This window comes from Ranitomeya imitator, chromosome 7 (genome assembly GCF_032444005.1).
Source record: "Ranitomeya imitator isolate aRanImi1 chromosome 7, aRanImi1.pri, whole genome shotgun sequence".
In the NCBI taxonomy this organism is placed as follows: domain Eukaryota; kingdom Metazoa; phylum Chordata; class Amphibia; order Anura; family Dendrobatidae; genus Ranitomeya; species Ranitomeya imitator.
The window spans coordinates 6,779,647-6,795,588 of record NC_091288.1 but is presented as its reverse complement, the minus strand read 5'-3'; the positions used below and the strand labels follow the sequence as shown (position 1 = coordinate 6,795,588).

Sequence of the window (15,942 nt, the reverse complement as noted above, 5' to 3'; positions counted from 1 at the left end):
GTAATCTGCAGACTCTAGACCCATATACCTGACGGCAGCCTGTAATCTACAGACTCTAGACCCATATACCTGACGGCAGCCTGTAATCTACAGACTCTAGACCCATATACCTGACGGCAGCCTGTTATCTGCAGACTCTAGACCCATATACCTGACGTCAGCCTGTAATCTACAGACTCTAGACTCCTGTACCTGATGGCAGCCTGTAATCTACAGACTCTAGACCCATATACCTGACAGCAGCCTGTAATCTACAGACTCTAGACCCAGAAATAAGACGGCAGCCTGTTATCTGCAGACTCTAGACCCATATACCTGACGGCAGCCTGTAATCTACAGACTCTAGACCCATATACCTGACGGCAGCCTGTAATCTACAGACTCTAGACCCATATACCTGACGGCAGCCTGTTATCTGCAGACTCTAGACCCATATACCTGACGTCAGCCTGTAATCTACAGACTCTAGACTCCTGTACCTGATGGCAGCCTGTAATCTACAGACTCTAGACCCATATACCTGACGTCAGCCTGTAATCTACAGACTCTAGACTCCTGTACCTGATGGCAGCCTGTACTCTGCAGACTCTAGACCCATATACCTGACGGCAGCCTGTAATCTACAGACTCTAGACCCATATACCTGACGGCAGCCTGTAATCTGCAGATTCTAGACCCAGAAATAAGACGGCAGCCTGTAATCTACAGACTCTAGACCCATATACCTGACGGCAGCCTGTAATCTACAGACTCTAGACCCATATACCTGACGGCAGCCTGTAATCTACAGACTCTAGACCCATATACCTGACGGCAGCCTGTAATCTACAGACTCTAGACTCCTGTACCTGATGGCAGCCTGTAATCTACAGACTCTAGACCCATATACCTGACGGCAGCCTGTAATCTACAGACTCTAGACCCATATACCTGACGGCAGCCTGTAATCTACAGACTCTAGACCCATATACCTGACGGCAGCCTGTAATCTACAGACTCTAGACCCATATACCTGACGGCAGTCTGTAATCTACAGACTCTAGACTCCTGTACCTGACGGCAGCCTGTAATCTACAGACCCTAGACCCATATACCTGACGGCAGCCTGTAATCTACAGACTCTAGACCCATATACCTGACGGCAGCCTGTAATCTACAGACTCTAGACCCAGAAATAAGACGGCAGCCTGTACTCTGCAGACTCTAGACCCATATACCTGACGGCAGCCTGTAATCTGCAGACTCTAGACCCATATACCTGAAGGCAACCTGTAATCTACAGACTCTAGACCCATATACCTGACAGCAGCCTGTAATCTACAGACTCTAGACCCAGAAATAAGACGGCAGCCTGTAATCTGCAGACTCTAGACCCATATACCTGAAGGCAGCCTGTAATCTACAGACTCTAGACCCATATACCTGACAGCAGCCTGTAATCTACAGACTCTAGACCCAGAAATAAGACGGCAGCCTGTAATCTGCAGACTCTAGACCCATATACCTGAAGGCAGCCTGTAATCTACAGACTCTAGACCCATATACCTGACAGCAGCCTGTAATCTACAGACTCTAGACCCAGAAATAAGACGGCAGCCTGTAATCTACAGACTCTAGACCCATATACCTGACGGCAGCCTGTAATCTGCAGACTCTAGACCCATATACCTGACGGCAGCCTGTAATCTACAGACTCTAGACCCAGAAATAAGACGGCAGCCTGTACTCTGCAGACTCTAGACCCATATACCTGACGGCAGCCTGTAATCTGCAGACTCTAGACCCATATACCTGAAGGCAGCCTGTAATCTACAGACTCTAGACCCATATACCTGACAGCAGCCTGTAATCTACAGACTCTAGACCCAGAAATAAGACGGCAGCCTGTAATCTGCAGACTCTAGACCCATATACCTGAAGGCAGCCTGTAATCTACAGACTCTAGACCCATATACCTGACAGCAGCCTGTAATCTACAGACTCTAGACCCAGAAATAAGACGGCAGCCTGTAATCTGCAGACTCTAGACCCATATACCTGAAGGCAGCCTGTAATCTACAGACTCTAGACCCATATACCTGACAGCAGCCTGTAATCTACAGACTCTAGACCCAGAAATAAGACGGCAGCCTGTAATCTACAGACTCTAGACCCATATACCTGACGGCAGCCTGTAATCTGCAGACTCTAGACCCATATACCTGACGGCAGCCTGTAATCTACAGACTCTAGACTCCTGTACCTGACGGCAGCCTGTAATCTACAGACTCTAGACCCATATACCTGACAGCAGCCTGTAATCTACAGACTCTAGACCCAGAAATAAGACGGCAGCCTGTAATCTACAGACTCTAGACCCATATACCTGACGGCAGCCTGTAATCTACAGACTCTAGACCCAGAAATAAGACGGCAGCCTGTAATCTACAGACTCTAGACCCATATACCTGACGGCAGCCTGTAATCTACGGACTCTAGACTCCTGTACCTGACGGCAGCCTGTAATCTACAGACTTTAGACCCATATACCTGACGGCAGCCTGTAATCTACAGACTCTAGACCCATATACCTGACAGCAGCCTGTAATCTACAGACTCTAGACCCATATACCTGACAGCAGCCTGTAATCTACAGACTCTAGACCCATATACCTGACGGCAGCCTGTAATCTACAGACTCTAGACCCATATACCTGACGGCAGCCTGTACTCTGCAGACTCTAGACCCATATACCTGACGGCAGTCTGTACTCTGCAGCGCTCTGTATACACAGTTTTACCCTCCCTTGTACTTTGGAGCCGTTATGATTATCAGCAGCGACGTACCGGTCCCGATATACATGACGTGATACAGCGTGTCCTTCCCCTGCACAATATCCACCACCAGCTTGGAGAAGCGCACGCTGTCCTGCGTCACCAGAGGGTCCACGGACACCGGCTGCACCACGTCGTTCATCAGGAAGAGACGCTGAGCGTCCTGCAGGCTGCGCTCCGTCAGGTTCTCATTGGGGCTGTCATCATTCAGGATCCCGCACTGCGAGACACGAAGGATCAGATACAGGATTAGATACACGTCTCAGCAGTCAGTATCACATATGGCTTAGATACACAGCTCAGCAGACTCTCACACAGGAGAGGATTAGGTACATGGTTCAGCAGTCAGTATCACATATGGCTTAGATACACAGCTCAGCAGACTATCACACAGGATGAGATTAGATGCACAGCTCAGCAGACAATATCACACAGGATAGGATTAGATACACAGCTCAGCAGACAGTATCACACAGAATGGGATTAGATACACGGCTCAGCAGACAGTATCACACAGGAGAGGATTAGATACACAGCTCAGCAGACAGTATCATACAGGATAGGATTAGATACACAGCTCAGCAGTCAGTATCACACAGGAGAGGATTAGATACACAGCTCAGCAGACAGTATCACACAGGAGAGGATTAGACACACGGCTCAGCAGACAGTATCACACAGGATGGGATTAGATACACAGCTCAGCAGACAGTATCACACAGGAGAGGATTAGATACACGGCTCAGCAGACAATATCACACAGGATAGGATTAGATACACGGCTCAGCAGACAGTATCACACAGGAGAGGATTAGATACACGGCTCAGCAGACAGTATCACAGAGGAGATTATTAGATACACGGCTCAGCAGACAGTATCACACAGGATAGGATTAGATACACGGCTCAGCAGACAGTATCACACAGGATGGGATTAGATACACAGCTCAGCAGACAGTATCACACAGGAGAGGATTAGATACACAGCTCAGCAGACAGTATCATACAGGATAGGATTAGATACATAGCTCAGCAGTCAGTATCACACAGGAGAGGATTAGATACACAGCTCAGCAGACAGTATCACACAGGAGAGGATTAGATACACAGCTCAGCAGACAGTATCACACAGGAGAGGATTAGACACACGGCTCAGCAGACAGTATCACACAGGATGGGATTAGATACACAGCTCAGCAGACAGTATCACATAGGAGAGGATTAGATACACAGCTCAGCAGACAGTATCACACAGGATAGGATTAGATATACAGCTCAGCAGACAGTATCACACAGGAGAGGATTAGATACACAGCTCAGCAGACAGTATCACACAGGATGGGATTAGATACACAGCTCAGCAGACAGTATCACACAGGAGAGGATTAGATACACGGCTCAGCAGACAGTATCACACAGGATAGGATTAGATACACGGCTCAGCAGACAGTATCACACAGGAGAGGATTAGATACACAGCTCAGCAGACAGTATTACACAGGAGAGGATTAGATACACGGCTCAGCAGTCAGTATCACACAGGATGGGATTAGATACACAGCTTAGCGGACAGTATCACACAGGAGAGGATTAGATACACAGCTTAGCGGACAGTATCACACAGGATGGGATTAAATACACTGCTCAGCAGACAATATCACACAGGATAGGATTAGATACACAGCTCAGCAGACAGTATCACACAGGATAGGATTAGATACACGGCTCAGCAGTCAGTATCACATAGGAGAGGATTAGATACACGGCTCAGCAGACAATATCACACAGGATAGGATTAGATACACAGCTCAGCAGACAGTATCACACAGGATAGGATTAGATACACGGCTCAGCAGTCAGTATCACACAGGAGAGGATTAGATACACGGCTCAGCAGACAGTATCACACAGGATAGGATTAGCTATACGGCTCAGCAGACAGTATCACACAGGAGAGGATTAGATACACGGCTCAGCAGACAGTATCACACAGTGAGGATGAGATACACAGCTCAGCAGACAGTATCACACAGGATAGGATTAGATACACAGCTCAGCAGACAGTATCACACAGGAGAGGATTAGATACACAGCTCAGCAGTCAGTATCACACAGGAGAGGATTAGATACACAGCTCAGCAGACAGTATCACACAGGATGGGATTAAATACACGGCTCAGCAGACAGTATCACACAGGAGAGGATTAGATACACGGCTCAGCAGTCAGTATCACACAGGATAGGATTAGATACACGGCTCAGCAGTCAGTATCACACAGGAGAGGATTAGATACATGGCTCAGCAGACAGTATCACACAGGAGAGGATTAGATACACGGCTCAGCAGACAGTATCACACAGGATGGGATTAGATACACGGCTCAGCAGTCAGTATCACACAGGAGAGGATTAGATACACGGCTCAGTAGTCAGTATCACACAAGATAGGATTAGATACACGGCTCAGCAGACAGTATCACACACGATGGGATTAGATACACGGCTCAGCAGACAGTATCACACAGGAGAGGATTAGATACACGGCTCAGCAGACAGTATCACACAGGATAGGATTAGATACACGGCTCAGTAGTCAGTATCACACAGGATAGGATTAGATACACGGCTCAGCAGACAGTATCACACAGGATAGGATTAGATACACGGCTCAGCAGTCAGTATCACACAGGAGAGGATTAGATACACGGCTCAGCAGACAGTATCACACAGGAGAGGATTAGATACACGGCTCAGCAGACAGTATCACACAAGATGGGATTAGATACACGGCTCAGCAGTCAGTATCACACAGGAGAGGATTAGATACACGGCTCAGTAGTCAGTATCACACAAGATAGGATTAGATACACGGCTCAGCAGACAGTATCACACACGATGGGATTAGATACACGGCTCAGTAGACAGTATCACACAGGAGAGGATTAGATACACGGCTCAGCAGACAGTATCACACAGGAGAGGATTAGATACATGGCTCAGCAGACAGTATCACACAGGAGAGGATTAGATACACAGCTCAGCAGACAGTATCACACAGGAGAGGATTAGATACACGGCTCAGCAGACAGTATCACACAGGAGAGGATTAGATACACAGCTCAGCAGACAGTATCACACAGGATGGGATTAGATACACAGCTCAGCAGACAGTATCACACAGGAGAGGATTAGATACACGGCTCAGCAGTCAGTATCACACAGGATAGGATTAGATACACGGCTCAGCAGTCAGTATCACACAGGAGAGGATTAGATACACAGCCCAGCAGTCAGTATCACACAGGAGAGGATTAGATACACGGCTCAGCAGACAGTATCACACAGGATGGGATTAGATACACGGCTCAGCAGACAGTATCACACAGGAGAGGATTAGATACACGGCTCAGCAGACAGTATCACACAGGAGAGGATTAGATACACGGCTCAGTAGTCAGTATCACACAGGATAGGATTAGATACACGGCTCAGCAGTCAGTATCACACAGGATAGGATTAGCTGCACAGCTCAGTAGTCAGTATCACACATGGCTTAGGTACATGCCGTCCGGGGCACATCACTTCTGATTGGTCGGTATCATCGAGTCTCTTGGCTCCGCCCACAGGCTCACCTGAAAGTTGGGTATGGGGTTGAGTGTCGGCAGCCAGGCGGAGCGCGGGTTCTCCTGGTACCTGAAGGGGCCGTTGAAGGCCTGAGTGATGGCGCTGAGGTTGAAGGCGCACACCGCGGAGGCAGCAATGCTATTTCTGCAAATCGAGAGATAATAAAACCACAATCACTGACTTAATTCTGCTCCGATCATCACCAGATGTGAACAGGTGATGGCGGTGACTGAAGGTTTCCAAGCAGCATCCAGCAGAATTAAGAGCGCAGCTCTGGCTGTGACTGGAGCGTAACACAAGGTAAGGCGGGATTACGGCCTCGCACTGCAGCTTATGTCCTTTGCTCTTCACTTTGAGTCGTCTTCTGAGCTGACGATCTGGAACGAAGGACGACTCTAGGACTGGGCAGAGAATGGAGGATTTATTGGCCGTTAGTACCACGATGTGTAGCACCGAGATCAGGGGGATGAGCGACAGCTCTGAGGCCTCAAATAGTGACCCCCCAGCAGACACTGCACCAAGTGTCACTCACCGCCTGGATCATGTGACTGCGCCGGCGAAAAACGGAGGACGACGGTGCGATCACTTCACACCAGAGCAGGGGGGGCACAAACTTATCTACAGGTGGACAACCCCCGACTGGACGAGCGGCGGCAACAATGGACAGATCAGCGGTGCAGCCTCGACCTCCCCGCACAAAGTATCTCCCTGCACCCAATAACACACCGAATCCTCCGGAGCTGCGCTCCAATACAGGGGCAGGCGGCTGCCTCACACAGCTGCAGCTGTCACAATGTGTCGGTGCAGGTAATACGTCATCATGGCTGCTGCGCTGTGCTCAGGTTCATACATTGTAACGAACCATCAGCTGTGACAGCAGGAATTCATCAGAACGGGCTTCTCACTTCTTGATGGCAGCGAGAATATTTCCATTCGATGACAGCAAGCAGAAGTATTGAGCAAATGTAACACAAAGTCTTACAAAAAGTTGCAGAACTTGTGGGAGTGACTGGAGGCGCAACTCCTCCAGGGGTCACCTAATCGGGGTCCCCACCATCAACCAGGACTTACACCCATGTTTAGAAAAGCCCTTTAAAAATTAACCCTTTGGCTGATGGTAAATAAAACAAAGGCTCTGCAGCAATCATGGAGGTGCAGCCCCCATCTTCCACCCTAGCCCCCGACATTTACAGAGTCCGTATCATAATGACATCTCCCTCCGCCGCGCCGTGCACACGGGGTGGAGGCCAATATTCCAGGATCGGGGGGACACTATGAGGGCTGACGGGGGGACACTATGAGGGCTGACGGGGGGACACTATGAGGGCTGACGGGGGGACACTATGAGGGCTGACGGGGGGACACTATGAGGGCTGACGGGGGGACACTATGAGGGCTGACGGGGGGACACTATGAGGGCTGACGGGAGGACACTATGAGTGCTGACGGGGGGACACTATGAGGGCTGACGGGGGGACACTATGAGGGCTGACGGGGGGACACTATGAGGGCTGACGGGGGGACACTATGAGGGCTGACGGGGGGACACTATGAGTGCTGATGGGGGGACACTATGAGGGCTGACGGGGGGACACTGAGGGCTGACGGGGGGACACTATGAGGGCTGACGGGGGGACACTATGAGGGCTGACGAGGGACACAATGAGTGCTGATGGGGGGACACTGAGGGCTGACGGGGGGACACTATGAGGGCTGACGGGGGGACACTATGAGGGCTGACGGGGGGACACTATGGGGGCTGACGGGGGGACACTATGAGGGCTGACGGGGGGACACTATGAGGGCTGACGGGGGGACACTATGAGGGCTGACGGGGGGACACTATGGGGGCTGACGGGGGGACACTATGAGGGCTGACGGGGGGACACTATGAGGGCTGACAGGGGGGCTACGCGCACAATTCTCATTACTCGCATTATTTCTAACGTTTTGTTAAAGCTGCTTCACATTAACGCCCGGCGCCCGATTCTCCCGACACATCACATGCGCGGAGTATAATGAGCGCCGCTCCGCACCGTAAACCTTAATGCATCATTACGGCCCCCGGCACAATCTGGAACACTTTCTTGTGCCGCTCGGAAGAAGTTTCCGGCTTGGGATTCTCAGATTTACATTCACAGAACAGAGAAGACGCAATGGCGGAGAGAAGCCGCAAGGCGAAACCACGTGAAACGCCGCAGAACCCACAGTCCGGCCATCGAAAGCAACACTGTAACACGGCTGCCGATACAAAGTATCTCAGAGGGCAGACTCCTCCCTTCCCTCCCTGCAGGACATCCTGGGACTTGTAGTCCCCCAGGGGCCATTACTCACACATTGGTGGTGAAGACCCCGTAGATGAGGTCCTGCTCCTGGAGGAGGAAGATGCTCTGCAGCTCGTTGTAGTAGAAGGGGACCTCTCCGGAGCGCGAGCAGTTCAGTCTCGCCTTCATGAACGTCGTCCACGTGTCCTCCAGTAAAAAGCGCCCCCCAAAGTCGTTCTTGCAGACCCGGGCCACGCGCGAGTACACCGTCTTCCCACAGTCGTGCTCCACCGCGTTCTCCCGGAAGAAGAAAAACGTGAACAGACCAATGTCGTAGGCGGCCACAAAATTGGGTTCTGGAAAAGAAGAGAATCGGTTGTGAGAGACTGACACATTGTAACAAAACTGCTGCAGTTTTTTATTACAACACATACAACGCATCATACACAGATGTGGCAAGTTCTGTTACATAGGACTGCATGTATCATCTACATTATCTACACTGACACAACCTCAGCTCTGCTACATCTGAGCTGCGTCCTACACACTGCACCAGACCCGCCCCGCTGCTCACCATTCAGCCACTTGGAGTTGTACTGTGCGGTGCGGAGAGGGGGGATGCTGCCCAGGCTGCGGTAGATGGCCGGGTCACGCCCGGAGAAGTCTATGACGGTGGCGGCGTACAGTTCGCCGCGGGCGGTGATGACGGCGGTGGAGTTGTGACGCGGATCGTAGGGGCAGCGAGCGACTCCATTGATCTTCTCGATGACGCGGCTGATGTTCCCGACCTGCAATACAAAGCAAAAAACTCTTCAGATGCAGCAGCGAAGGGGTTAAATAGGTCGGAGGCTGCGCAGCGAAACCCCGGGGACCCGCCATGATTATTTTCAGACCCTCCGACCCTTGCCCCATGGGGCCGTGCAGTCCCATAAAGCCCCCATGACTGTGGGACTACACGCTGCACATGTCCCCCGGCCGCTGAGCTCTGCTGGTTCGGGGTCCGACAGTTCACAATCAATGTCGTGTGTGATTGGCACAATTCATCGCCCTCACATTGACCCACCAGAGCCCCCCGGGGTCAGCGCCGCACGGCCAGGACAACAGTGGAAATAATCCCCTCCGAGACCTGTACAGACTGTGGGGGCTGCTGAGGACTTGGGGGTCTTATCAGAGGGTCTCAACTGCACCTTATTACTGATCTGTGTAAAGAACAAGAAGCAAATAAATGGAAGCAGATGTGCGGGGGGCTCCGCAGACTTCACTGGTCCCAGTGCTGGGGGCTCCGCAGACTTCACTGGTCCCAGTACTGGGGGCTCCGCAGACTTCACTGGTCCCAGTGCTGGGGGCTCCGCAGACTTCACTGGTCCCAGTACTGGGGGCTCCACAGACTTCACTGGTTCCAGTGATGGGGGCTCCACAGACTTCACTGGTTCCAGTGCTGGGGGCTCCGCAGACTTCACTGGTTCCAGTGCTGGGGGCTCCGCAGACTTCACTGGTCCCAGTGCTGGGGGCTCCGCAGACTTCACTGGTCCCAGTGCTGGGGGCTCCGCAGACTTCACTGGTCCCAGTACTGGGGGCTCCGCAGACTTCACTGGTCCCAGTACTGGGGGCTCCACAGACTTCACTGGTTCCAGTGCTGGGGGCTCCACAGACTTCACTGGTTCCAGTGCTGGGGGCTCCGCAGACTTCACTGGTCCCAGTGCTGGGGGCTCCGCAGACTTCACTGGTCCCAGTACTGGGGGCTCCGCAGACTTCACTGGTCCCAGTACTGGGGGCTCCACAGACTTCACTGGTTCCAGTGCTGGGGGCTCCACAGACTTCACTGGTTCCAGTGCTGGGGGCTCCGCAGACTTCACTGGTCCCAGTGCTGGGGGCTCCGCAGACTTCACTGGTCCCAGTGCTGGGGGCTCCGCAGACTTCACTGGTCCCAGTGCTGGGGGCTCCGCAGACTTCAATGGTCCCAGTATTGGGGGCTCCGCAGACTTCACTGGTCCCAGTGCTGGGGGCTCCGCAGACTTCACTGGTCCCAGTGCTGGGGGCTCCGCAGACTTCAATGGTCCCAGTATTGGGGGCTCCGCAGACTTCACTGGTCCCAGTGCTGGGGGCTCCGCAGACTTCAATGGTCCCAGTATTGGGGGCTCCGCAGACTTCACTGGTTCCAGTACTGGGGGCTCCGCAGACTTCACTGGTCCCAGTGCTGGGGGCTCCGCAGACTTCACTGGTCCCAGTGCTGGGGGCTCCGCAGACTTCAATGGTCCCAGTGCTGGGGGCTCCGCAGACTTCACTGGTCCCAGTGCTGGGGGCTCCGCAGACTTCAATGGTCCCAGTATTGGGGGCTCCGCAGACTTCACTGGTCCCAGTGCTGGGGGCTCCGCAGACTTCACTGGTCCCAGTATTGGGGGCTCCGCAGACTTCACTGGTCCCAGTGCTGGGGGCTCCGCAGACTTCAATGGTCCCAGTGCTGGGGGCTCCGCAGACTTCACTGGTCCCAGTGCTGGGGGCTCCGCAGACTTCAATGGTCCCAGTATTGGGGGCTCCGCAGACTTCACTGGTCCCAGTGCTGGGGGCTCCGCAGACTTCACTGGTCCCAGTATTGGGGGCTCCGCAGACTTCACTGGTTCCAGTACTGGGGGCTCCGCAGACTTCACTGGTCCCAGTGCTGGGGGCTCCGCAGACTTCACTGGTCCCAGTGCTGGGGGCTCCGCAGACTTCAATGGTCCCAGTGCTGGGGGCTCCGCAGACTTCACTGGTCCCAGTGCTGGGGGCTCCGCAGACTTCAATGGTCCCAGTGCTGGGGGCTCCGCAGACTTCAATGGTCCCAGTATTGGGGGCTCCGCAGACTTCACTGGTCCCAGTGCTGGGGGCTCCGCAGACTTCACTGGTCCCAGTATTGGGGGCTCCACAGACTTCACTGGTCCCAGTACTGGGGGTTCCGCAGACTTCACTGGTCCCAGTGCTGGGGGCTCCGCAGACTTCACTGGTCCCAGTACTGGGGGCTCCGCAGACTTCACTGGTCCCAGTGCTGGGGGCTCCGCAGACTTCAATGGTCCCAGTATTGGGGGCTCCGCAGACTTCACTGGTCCCAGTGCTGGGGGCTCCGCAGACTTCAATGGTCCCAGTATTGGGGGCTCCGCAGACTTCACTGGTCCCAGTGCTGGGGGCTCCGCAGACTTCAATGGTCCCAGTACTGGGGGCTCCGCAGACTTCACTGGTCCCAGTATTGGGGGCTCCGCAGACTTCACTGGTCCCAGTGCTGGGGGCTCCGCAGACTTCACTGGTCCCAGTGCACAGTGAACTCAGTGCCGGAGTTTTGCCCCAGATGCGCCGCAGGGCGAGGAATAGTCAGTAGAAGTGAAGTAAATGGCGTAACCCGTATGACTGGTACTGGGGTCACCCGCACATGTCACCCGCACATGTCACCTACCTGGCGGCTCGTGCAGACGGGGGAGAAGGCGTTAGTCCCACAGGTGAAAACTCTTTTCCCGGTCACAATCAGGACACGAACATAATTCTGACATTCCTCCTGAAACACAAAGACCCCGAAAGTGAGAAAAACATCAATGGGGGACCCTCAGCATCCGCCTCTAACGGACCCCCATAGCGCAATGTGACCCCAGCCTCACAGCCACAAACGGAAATGGATGTTATTGGCATTTTATGGGATTCCAATATAAAGTAGCGAGAATTTGTAACACAAAAAGGAAATGACACGAGGTTTTATTATCATATTAACCCCTTCCCGACCTGCGCCGCACCAGTACTGCGCATGTCGATGCTTACTCTGGCGGTGAGCCCACATCCAAGCCGCGACATGTCAGCTGACATGTGCGCGCAATAGCGGTGGTTGGAATCGCGATCCACCTGCCGCTATTAACTAGTTCAATGCCGCTGTCAAGCGCTGATAGCAGCATTTAACAAGCGCATTTGGCCGGAAATGTGAGCATCGCTGACCCCCATAACGTGATCGGGGGGGGGGGGGGGGGAGGTCAGCAATGTGTCGGCATGACAACCAGAGGTCTTCTTGAGACCTCTATGGTTGTTGATGCCAGCTTGCAGTGGGCGCCACCCTGTGGTCGGTGCTCGCAGCAATGCAGTAAATCTACTACATAGGGGCGATCTGACGATTGCTCCTATGTAGCAGAGCCGATCGAGTGGTACCAGCTTCTAGTCTCCCATGGAGGCTATTGATGCATGGCAAAAGTAAAAAAAAAAAAAAGGTTTAAAAAACCTGAAAAAAATAAAAAAAAATATAAACGTTTAAATCACGCCCTTTCGCCCCATTCAAAATTAAACAATAAAAAAAAAAATCAAACCTACACATATTTGGTATCGCCGCATTCAGAATCGCCTGATCTATCAATAAAAATAAAGGATTAACCTGATCGCTAAACGGCGTAGCAAAAAAAAAAAAAAATCAAAACGCCCGAATTACGTTTTTTGGTCGCTGCGACATTGCATTAAAATGCAATAACGGGTGATCAAAAGAACGTATCTGCACCAAAGTGGTATCATTAAAAACGTCAGCTCGGCACGCAAAAAATAACCCTTACCCGACCCCAGATCACGACAAATGGAGATGCTACGGGTAACAGAAAATTGCGCAATTTAAAAAAAAAATTTTTTTTAGCAAAGTTTGGAATTTTTTTCACCACTTAGATAAAAAAGAACCTAGGTATGTTTGGTGTCTATGAACTCGTAATGACCTGGAGAATCATAATGGTGGGTCAGTTTTAGCATTTAGCGAACCGAGCAAAAAAGCCAATCAAAAAACCAGTGTGGGATTGCACTTTTTTGTAATTTCACCGCACTTGGGCAAGGTCTTGAAGGGGTTAAAAATATAAATGTCAGAATTGTGAGGTGTATTGGTTTTCAGCCCCTGCAGTCTGATGCCCCTAAATAAAATCCTGAGTGACCAATCGCCTCCAGAAGTCACATAATTAGCACATTGTGACCGCCTGGGTGCGATTTCTTCTCAGTATAACTACAGCTGAGCTATGAAGGCCTCAGAGGTTTGTGTGAGAACATTACGATCAAACAGCATCATGAAAACCAAGGAGCCCACCAGACAGGTCAGGGATAAAGCTGAGGAGAAGAGGGAAGACGGGTTAGGTTATAAAAAATAGCCCAAGCTCTGAACATCTCACGGAGCACTGTGCAATCATCATCCAAACATGGAGTACGGCCCAACTGCAAACCTACCAAGACATGGCCGCCTCCTGACCGGACATCCCAAGCACAGAGAGCACTCAACGGAGAAGCAGCCGAGAGGCCGATGGTCACTGGAGGAGCCGCAGAGATCCACAGATCAGGGGCAGAATCTGTCCACAGGACAACTAGCTGTATACTCCACAAATCTGCCCTTTATGAAAGAGCGGAAAGAAGACAGACATTTCTGAAAGCCATAAGAAGTCCCATGTAGAGGACACAACGAGCATGTGGAGCAAGGGGCTCTGGTCAGAAGAGACCAAAAGAGAACTTACTGGGCTAAAGTGAAAACAATGTGTGGTGGAAAACTAACATTGACATAACCCTGAAAACAACATCCCCACCGTCACACATGCTGGTGGCAGCATCCTGCTGTGCGGAGGCTTTTCTTCAGAAGGAGCAGGAAAGCTGGTCATGGAGCTAAATACAGGGCAGATCTGAAGGAAAACCTCCTAGAGTCTGCAGAAGAGTCAGCAGGGCAACGACCCTCAACATCCTGCCAGAGCTACAATGGAGGGTATAGATCGGATAATATTCCTGTGTGAACGGTGCAGTCACCGTCTAGACCCAAATCTCAGAGATTCTGACAAGATGTGAAAATTACTGTTCACAGACGTCTCCATCTAATATCACTGAGCGAGAGGGCAAAGAAGAAGGGGCAAAATGTCACCTCTAGATGTGCAAAGCCGGAGAGAGACCCCAAAAGACTGCAGCAGAGAAAGGTGGAGAGACAGACCCCAAAAGACTGCAGAGAAAGGGGGAGAGACAGACCCCAAAAGACTGCAGAGAAAGGTGGGAGAGACAGACCCCCAAAAGACTGCAGAGAAAGGTGGGAGAGACAGACCCCAAAAGACTGCAGAGAAAGGAGGAGAGACAGACCCCAAAAGACTGCAGAGAAAGGAGGAGAGACAGACCCAAAAAGACTGCAGAGAAAGGTGGAGAGACAGACCCCCAAAAGACTGCAGAGAAAGGTGGAGAGACAGACCCCAAAAGACTGCAGAGAAAGGTGGAGAGACAGACCCCAAAAGACTGCAGAGAAAGGAGGAGAGACAGACCCCAAAAGACTGCAGAGAAAGGAGGAGAGACAGACCCAAAAAGACTGCAGAGAAAGGTGGAGAGACAGACCCCAAAAGACTGCAGAGAAAGGTGGAGAGAGAGACCCCAAAAGACTGCAGAGAAAGGTGGAGAGACAGACCCCAAAAGACTGCAGAGAAAGGTGGAGAGAGAGACCCCAAAAGACTGCAGAGAAAGGTGGGAGAGACAGACCCCAAAAGACTACAGAGAAAGGAGGAGAGACAGACCCCAAAAGACTGCAGAGAAAGGTGGGAGAGACAGACCCCAAGAGACTGCAGGAGAGACAGACCCCCAAAAGACTGCAGAGAAAGGTGGAGAGACAGACCCCAAAAGACTGCAGAGAAAGGTGGAGAGACAGACCCCAAAAGACTGCAGAGAAAGGTGGAGAGAGAGACCCCAAAAGACTGCAGAGAAAGGTGGGAGAGACAGACCCCAAAAGACTGCAGAGAAAGGAGGAGAGACAGACCCCAAAAGACTGCAGAGAAAGGAGGAGAGACAGACCCGAAAAGACTGCAGAGAAAGGTGGAGAGAAAGACCCCAAAAGACTGCAGAGAAAGGTGGAGAGACAGACCCCCAAAAGACTGCAGAGAAAGGTGGAGAGACAGTCCCCAAGAGACTGCAGGAGAGACAGACCCCCAAAAGACTGCAGAGAAAGGTGGAGAGACAGACCCCAAAAGACTGCAGAGAAAGGTGGAGAGACAGACCCCAAAAGACTACAGAGAAAGGTGGGAGAGACAGACCCCAAAAGACTGCAGAGAAAGGAGGAGAGACAGACCCCAAAAGACTACAGAGAAAGGAGGAGAGATAGACCCCAAAAGACTGCAGAGAAAGGTGGGGAGAGACAGACCCCAAAAGACTGCAGAGAAAGGTGGAGAGACAGACCCCAAAAGACTGCAGAGAAAGGTGGAGAGACAGACCCCAAAAGACTGCAGAGAAAGGTGGGAGAGACAGACCCCAAAAG

At 51.9% G+C, this 15,942-nt stretch overlaps 1 protein-coding gene across 1 annotated transcript in view; it reads right to left on the bottom strand.

Annotated features, from left to right (window-relative positions):
• The window catches only part of SEMA5B (semaphorin 5B), a 265,455-nt gene that overhangs the window by 67,979 nt on the left and 181,534 nt on the right, over positions 1-15,942 (bottom strand). Inside the window, exons 7-11 of the mRNA XM_069732617.1 lie at positions 12,127-12,225; positions 9,277-9,490; positions 8,773-9,058; positions 6,447-6,582; positions 2,827-3,034 (exon numbers count right to left, since the gene is read on the bottom strand). Of these exons, the coding sequence (XP_069588718.1) occupies positions 2,827-3,034; positions 6,447-6,582; positions 8,773-9,058; positions 9,277-9,490; positions 12,127-12,225 (943 nt within the window). The remainder of the gene's footprint in view (positions 1-2,826; positions 3,035-6,446; positions 6,583-8,772; positions 9,059-9,276; positions 9,491-12,126; positions 12,226-15,942) is intronic.